The sequence below is a fragment of the Pseudophryne corroboree genome, chromosome 7 (genome assembly GCF_028390025.1).
Source record: "Pseudophryne corroboree isolate aPseCor3 chromosome 7, aPseCor3.hap2, whole genome shotgun sequence".
Lineage (NCBI taxonomy): Eukaryota > Metazoa > Chordata > Amphibia > Anura > Myobatrachidae > Pseudophryne > Pseudophryne corroboree.
The window spans coordinates 14,866,647-14,875,072 of NC_086450.1; the positions used below are offsets into that span (position 1 = coordinate 14,866,647).

At 39.5% G+C, this 8,426-nt stretch overlaps 1 protein-coding gene across 1 annotated transcript; it reads right to left on the minus strand.

Annotated features, from left to right (window-relative positions):
* Positions 1 to 4,048: 4,048 nt before the first annotated feature.
* Positions 4,049 to 4,999, minus strand: LOC134943540 (olfactory receptor 2D2-like). Its single transcript, XM_063932326.1, has one exon. It carries the CDS (start codon positions 4,997 to 4,999, stop codon positions 4,049 to 4,051), a length of 951 nt encoding a protein of 316 aa, XP_063788396.1.
* Between the last annotated feature and the right edge of the window lie 3,427 nt (positions 5,000 to 8,426).

The following is an 8,426-nucleotide window of genomic DNA, read 5'->3' on the forward strand; positions in this document are numbered from 1 at the left end:
CCAGTTGCTGAAATTGAGATTGAGGATGTCACTGTAGAAGTACACCAGGAATGAGGAGGATATTGGTGTAGCTGGCACTGAAGAGGAATGCTGTGGGCACAGAGGTTAACATTGCTTCTTCCCACAGTCCTACTTATAGTATGAAATGATTTTGACTGTAGAGTGGTAAGCTTCACTAGGACAGGGGCTCAATAACCAAAAATCACTGCACAGTCCTGCTTAGTACTGTACTGAACCCACTTGAACTTGCCCCATCCGGGGCTGCTGTGGGGGCTCAGGAGAGTTTCCTAAAACATCTAAGGGGATTCTTTATTTAAAAATTAAATATGAAAAAAATAAACAAGACACAGGTATGCTCACATGCATGTAACTGGGACACACAGGTATACTCACATGTGTGTAATTGGGAGCTGTGAAACACAAAAATAAGGCATCTGCCACAAAATATACAAATAAAAATGCAAAAAAAAAAAGGAAAAAAAAAACCCCACAAGATTTTCACAAAATAAGTCTCCAAACTCCGTGGAGGGGAAAATATCCAATCTTGTTCCTGTGGTATACTCCAGTTTATTTGTATCCCAGCATGGTATAAATTTGGAGGCTTTGACCCCTAGTTTTTCAGTTTGTCCAATAATGTGGTAATTATATATTTGCTTGGTTGAAGTCCTTTCTGTTCCATATCAATATGGGAGTGGAGGTGAAAGGCCGTGTGCCTTTCTAATTTTTAATCACATTCTTGACACTGTCCTCTTCCTCTTGCCTCTTCTCATAATCTGAAAACTCAAAGAAGGAGGTGGTATGTTTGTAGCTAGCTATTATTCAGAGATCTTGGCAAGACTGTTCCAGGTGGACCACCTGTCACTTAAATGATGGGTTTATTAAACTGTGCATGTCCTGTCTAAACAACATAAGTGTGGGTTGGCCCAAGACAATTCCATCTTGCACCTCCTTTTTTTCTTTGCATTATGTGCTATTTGGGTCCTAGTTTTTAAAATTGCCATCCTGTCTGCCACTGCATTGCTACTCCTAGATGGGCCAGGTGTTTGTACTGCCCACTTGTGTCTCTTAGCTTAGTCATCCAGCTACCTCGTTGTAACCTTTCGGCCTAAATACAATATTGTGAGGTGTACAGAATAGACTTGAAATGAGTTGAAATGAATGTTATTGAGGTTAATAATAGCATAGAATGAAAATTACCCCCACATTCTGTGATTTTAGCTGTTTTTATGGCGTGTTTAAAAAAAACAAACAAACATCCAGATCCAAAATCAAAACCAAAACCCGAAAAGTGTCCGCCGCACATCTCTAATTTATATATTCACTCTAGATGAATAGGTCCAGTCTTGCTTTTGCCACTATTTAGTACAACATCACCTCCCGAAAAATACTTAAACTGGATGGCATGAACCTCAACCTCTATATACATGTGTTCATATTGTAAGTATAGCAAATATATGGGGATTTTTAGCATGACTTAATTTACTGGAACATATTTTCTCTTTAGAATATACTTCTAATACTGAGCAAATCTTCTTTACCTTAGTTGGATATAAAATGACCTAGAGATGTATACCTTCTTTGATATTACTTTATGTACGACATATAATAGACTTGAAAATGGTCCATTGGCTCAATTCAAAGTTTCTGCTCTCTCTTCCAGAGAGCCACGATTCAATGTCCACTTCTATGGCTTCCCTTATGTGTCTCGTCTTTGTCTCCCTCAGAACACTTTGAATGTTAATATGCGTTATTTTTATTTTATTTTTTAGCCACCTATGGGGATATACTTTTTATTCCTAATGTGCTTTATCTCATGGGTTAATAGTTTTATATTCTCACAATTGTATTATATAGAAGACGAGGGGTACACTTCATCTCCACTCCTGTTAAAATTAAATGTATACTCTTGCTGTTATTACCCATTCTCTGTATCTTTAAATCTTTTACTAAATATTATTAAAAAAAATTCACATAAAGCCCAATTACTGTTTTTAAATCTACTTTACCACTGTAAAGACATAATTCTGAATCCGTATGGCCATACTCATAGTTTTAGAAGATCTAATCTCCATCTGTAGGCATATAAATTATTGATGTGGTCTGATGTCTTTGAATTCTTACGGAACTATCAAAGAAACAAGATAAGTCAACAAGATGTAAGCGAGATAGTAATTGTGTAATATACTGTAACTACATACTGTACCTGGAAAGAAACAAAACGGGGAAAATTAAGAGATGGGTGTTTCTCCTTAAGTTGCAGTAAGGGGAGAACATAGGAGCACTCCTTATCCAAAAATGTATATGTATCACTAATTTAAGTCCATGGCAGTGCCAACAACTGACAACAATATTAGCCTTAACATTTAGAAAATCTGGATCAGATATCAATGGAAGAAACAACTACTGAGAATAATTCAAACAGAGTATTTTCCTAAGTATATTCCATTCATGACATGGAGCAAAGATATGTGGGTTATGAACTAAATAGGCAGGAAATTGATGAGGAGCTATAAGGACTAAAATCACCAAATCTAAATGTGGTCAAAAAGCCTGATCCAATACCACATTGACATAATTATCGATTCCTCCCAGTGGTTTTTTTCATGCAATTTACCATCAAAATCGCCTTTAGCAAATCTCCAATTTAGAAATTTGATGGAAAATCTCAGAAACTTGATGCATAGTAAATTTATCCACTAGAGTGAGAAAGTGGTGCATGGAAAATGGAAAATGTCATTTTTGAACTGGAAATTTACATTACTATTTTTTACTGTGTTTACCATTTCAAATAAAATTCAATAACAGTACCAAAACAAAACAAATTTGTGTGGCTTTTCAAAACCAAAACACAAATATAATTATTATTTATAATCAAAACCTAGACATGGGCGTCCGAGCAAATACACTATGTGGACAAGTTCCTGGACAACAACATGCGGAAAGTTTTGCCATTCAACCTTATGTAGAGTGACCAACTGTGACATTGAAGAAGGTTGAGTTGTCCTAGAATTTGTCCCAGAAGTTCTCAATGGGGTTAACGTCTAGACTGAGCTGGCCAGTCCATTTTCTGTATACCAGTCCATCATCACCCTAGAAACAAGACAGGTGGCATTGTTGTCCTGATAAAAACATTTGTTGTTTCCGTAGAACTGCCACAATGTACGGAGCACAGAATTATTGAGAACATCTTTACACGCCTTAGAGTTAATGTGACCATGAATTTCAACTAGTAGACCCATGCCAAACCAGCTGAAATAGCCTCACAGCATAATGCCACCACCTCCATGCTTTATTGTAGGTACTGTACACTCTGGCATCATACGCTCTCCTTCAAAACATGTCTATCTGAACTAGAGAAGTGTAAATCGTGATTCATCACTCAATAAACGCTCACCACTATTCCACTGTCTAGATTTTGCACTCTTTACACCACTGTCAGTGCTGGTCTGCTCGCTTATAATATCCAAGTGCCTGGGCCTCCCCACAAAGTGTTCTTTTGAAACTGACACATTAGTGGCCAATTGGAACTCATATGCAATGGTATGCATGGAGTGACCCATGTTCTTTAGCTGCTGTCTGGTTAGCACTCTCTGGTCCCTGGGTTGCAGTTTTGGTGGTCTACCAGTACGAGGTCCATTCCTGCAATTAATGGCCTTCTTCCATGCATTCATGACAAAATTGTGGATTTAGGAATCTTCCTAACATCCACAATTATTTTTGCACTCATACTGCCGATCGAGCAGCCTACGATGATTCTATTTTCAAACTCAGTTAGCTCCTTCTGGAAAACCATTTTATTAGCAAACGATCTAACACTCTACCCATTTTGTAGTTCATGAACATGTCTGCTGCAGGAGCACATAATTTCACTTGTGCAGGTTTGTCCAATATGTATGTATGTATGTATGTATGTATGTATGTATGTATGTATGTATGTATGTAGTATATACAATGGATTTTGTTATGGTAAAATTAGTACAAATTATTTTAAAAAATTTGACATAAAATAGACTCACTCATCTCTATTTAAAATAGTGAAGTGGTCAATCTATTCCCTAACTTTAAAGCAGCAGATATTTCTAACTTTTAATTTTAGAAAGGCTGATTTTACATCATTATTCCTAAGAGAATAAATCAATGGATTCAGCATTGGTGTAATAATTACGTAAAATATAGCAATGAATTTGTCTGTTCCTGGTAGAGAGCTTGACCTAGGTTTCATGTAGGCTGCCATAGCTGAGCCATAAAACATTGTCACAACCATCATATGAGATCCACATGTGGAAAACGCTTTCCGCTGCCCAGCAGAAGATTTCATTTTTAAGATACATAAAATTATTTGAGAATAAGATATTACAATAAATGTGATTGGTATCATAAGAATGATCACACCAACAACAAAAATAATAAATTCAATAAACAAAATGTTTTCACAACCCAGTGATAATATTTCTGGCACTTCACAAAAAAAATTATTAATTTCATTATTGTTGCAAAGATTTACATTGAGTGTAAGAGTAACATGTGAAATAGAGAGAAGAAACCCACATATCCATGTACCGATGGCTAGTCTCACACAAACCATTTTACTCATGATAGTAGTATAATGCAGTGGATAACATATAGCTACATAACGATCGTAAGCCATAATAACAAGCAGAATACACTCTGTTTCCCCTAAAGAAAGAGAAATATACATTTGTGCTGCACACTCAGCATAAGGGATAATTTTCTTTACTGACATCAAATCTTTCAACATCCTCGGCACAGTGGAAGATGAATAGCAGAGATCCAGAAATGAGAGGTTGCACAGGAAGAAATACATAGGTGTGTGTAGGCTAACATCAGACGTGATTAGAATAATGATGGAAATGTTTCCAATTAATATAATTAAATACACAAGCAGGAATACATAGAAAATAATAACTTGTGTCCTGGGCTCACTGGATAGTCCAAGAAGAATAAATTCAAATATAACTGTGTTATTTTTCCACGGCATTGTTTAAAATTAAATGTTAGTGATAATATAAAGTATTTTGCTTATGTATGTTGGGTATTAAATTGTAAAAAAAAATCTGAAAAGAAAATCACCTACTTAGTACTTTATAAATATCTTCATGTTATTTTACTGCACTGTTTCTGTATCACACAGTCTTCATTACGCTTGAAATGTATCCTCTCACTATTTCCCTCATCTACACCACGTAGCTTTTTTAAATTATTCCACTCACTTACAGTAGTAGCTACGGTAAATAATCCTCTCTTCTACCACCTGTTCCCACCTATTTCCTACCACCATATTCAACTCCGCCTTCTCCACCCCATTTTCGTCCATTCTTTCACCCCTCTGGTACTCTCCACTGCCTCTACAGTCCCTCCATGCTTTATCATTCTCAGCCACCAAGGTCCTGTTTACTCCACCAATAAGCCCTTCACTCCCAGTCACCTGTCTCCACCTACACATGCATAGCAATTAACTACCTCTTTGCTGTTCACCTGCAGTCTTGCTCCGGAGCTTGCACCATCCTAACTCTCTTTTCATCTAGTGATGAGCGGGTTCAGTTCCTCGGGATCCGAACCCCCCCGAACTTCACCCATTTTTCCACGGTTCCGAGCAGACTCGTATCCTCCCGCCTTGCTCGGTTAACCCGAGCGCGCCCGAACGTCATCATCCCGCTGTCGGATTCTTGCGAGATTCGTATTCTGTATAAGGAGCCGAGCTTCGCCGCCATTTTTCACTTGTGCATTGGAGATGATAGTGAGAGGACGTAGTTGGCGTTCTCTCAGTTTCTGTGTTCAGTGTGCTGCAAATATCTGTGCTCAGTGTGCTGCAAATATCTATTCTCGGTGTGCTGCAAATATCTATGTTCTCTTCCTGAAAAATGCTCCATATCTGTGCTCAGCGTGCTGCAAATATCTGTGCTCAGTGTGCTTTATTGTGGGGACTGGGGACCACCAGTATTATAGAGTATGAGGACAGTGCAGAGTTTTGCTGACCAGTGACCACCAGTATTATACGTTCTCTGCCTGAAAAAAGCTCCATATCTGTGCTGCATTGTAGTATATAGTAGGAGGACAGTGAAGAATTTTGCTGACCAATGACCACCAGAATTATATCAGTACGTTACAGTAGTCCACTGCTCTACCTTCCTCTGTGTCGTCAAGTATACTATCCATCCATACCTGTGGTACATTAAAGGTTTGCACAGTATATATAGTAGGAGGACAGTGCATAATTTTGCTGACCACCAGTATATAATATATAGCAGTACGGTACAGTAGGCCACTGCTCTACCTACCTCTGTGTCGTCAATTATACTATCCATCCATACCTGTGGTGCATTTAAGTGTTTGTGCGCAGTATATATATAGTAGTAGGACGGTGCATAATTTTGCTGACCACCAGTGTATAATATATAGCAGTATGGTACAGTAGGCCACTGCTCTACCTACCTCTGTGTCGTCAAGTATACTATCCATCCATACCTGTGGTGCATTTAAGTTTTTGTGCACAGTATATATATAGTAGTAGGACAGTGCATAATTTTGCTGACCACCAGTATATAATATATAGCAGTATGGTACAGTAGGCCACTGCTCTACCTACCTCTGTATCATCAAGTATACTATCCATCCATACCTGTGGTGCATTTAAGTTTTTGTGCACAGTATATATATAGTAGTAGGACAGTGCATAATTTTGCTGACCACCAGTATATAATATATAGCAGTATGGTACAGTAGGCCACTGCTCTACCTACCTCTGTATCATCAAGTATACTATCCATCCATACCTGTGGTGCATTTAAGTTTTTGTGCGCAGTGTATATATATATAGTAGGAGGACAGTGCATAATTTTGCTGACCACCAGTATATCATATATAGCAGTACGGTACAGTAGGCCACTGCTCTACCTACCTCTGTGTCGTCAATTATACTATCCATCCATACCTGTGGTGCATTTAAGTTGTGCGCAGTATATATAGTAGTAGGCCATTGCTATTGATATACTACTGGCATATAATTCCACACATTAAAAAATGGAGAACAAAAATGTGGAGGGTAAAATAGGGAAAGATCAAGATCCACTTCCACTTCGTGCTGAAGCTGCTGCCACTAGTCATGGCCGAGACGATGAAATGCCATCAACGTCATCTGCCAAGGCCGATGCCCAATGTCATAGTAGAGAGCATGTACAATCCAAAAAAATAAAGTTCAGTAAAATGACCCAAAAATCTAAATCAAAATCGTCTGAGGAGAAGCGTAAACTTGCCAATGTGCCATTTACGACACGGAGTGGCAAGGAACGGCTGAGGCCCTGGCCTATTTACATGGCTAGTGGTTCAGCTTCACATGAGGATGGAAGCACTCATCCTCCTGCTAGAAAACTTAAAAGAGTTAAGATGGCAAAAGCTCAGCAAAGAACTGTGCGTTCTTCTAAATCACAAATCCCCAAGGAGAGTCCAATTGTGTCGGTTGCGATGCCTGACCTTCCCAACACTGGACGGGAAGAGGTGGCGCCTTCCACCATTTGCACGCCCCCTGCAAGTGCTGGAAGGAGCACCCGCAGTCCAGTTCCTTATAGTCAAATTGAAGATGTCACTGTTGAAGTACACCAGGATGAGGATATGGGTGTTGCTGGCGCTGGGGAGGAAATTGACAAGGATGATTATGATGGTGAGGTGGTTTGTTTAAGTCAGGCACCCGGGGAGACTCCTGTTGTCCGTGGGATGAATATGGCCATTGACATGCCTGGTCAAATTACAAAAAAATTCACCTCTTCGGTGTGGAATTATTTCAACAGAAATGCGGACAACTGGTGTCAAGCCGTGTGTTGCCTTTGTCAAGCTGTAATAAGTAGGGGTAAGGACGTTAACCACCTAGGAACATTCTCCCTTATACGTCACCTGGAGCGCATTCATCAGAAGTCATTGACAAGTTCAAAAACTTTGGGTGACAGTGGAAGCAGTCCACTGCCAACTAAATCCCTTCCTCTTGTAACCAAGCACCTGCAAACCACACCACCAACTCCCTCAGTGTCAATTTCCTCATTAGACAGGAAAGCCAATAGTCCTGCAGGCCATGTCACTGTCAAGTCTGACGAGTCCTCTCCTGCCTGGGATTGCTCCGATGCATCCTTGAGTGTAATGCCTACTGCTGCTGGTGCTGCTGCTGGGAATCGATCGTCATCCCAGAGGGGAAATCGGAAGACAACTTGTACTACTTCCAGTAAGCAATTGACTGTCCAACAGTCCTTTGCGAGGAAGATGAAATATCACAGCAGTCATCCTGCAGCAAAGCGGATAACTCAGGCCTTGGCAGCCTGGGTAGTGATAAACGTGTTTCCGGTATCCACCGTTAATTCACAGGGTACTAGAGATTTGATTTAGGTACTGTGTACCCGGTACCAAATACCATCTAGGTT

Excerpts from the sequence above, each read along its gene's own strand:
- LOC134943540 (XM_063932326.1), bottom strand. The coding sequence starts at position 4,999 with ATGCCGTGGAAAAATAACACAGTTATATTTGAATTTATTCTTCTTGGA.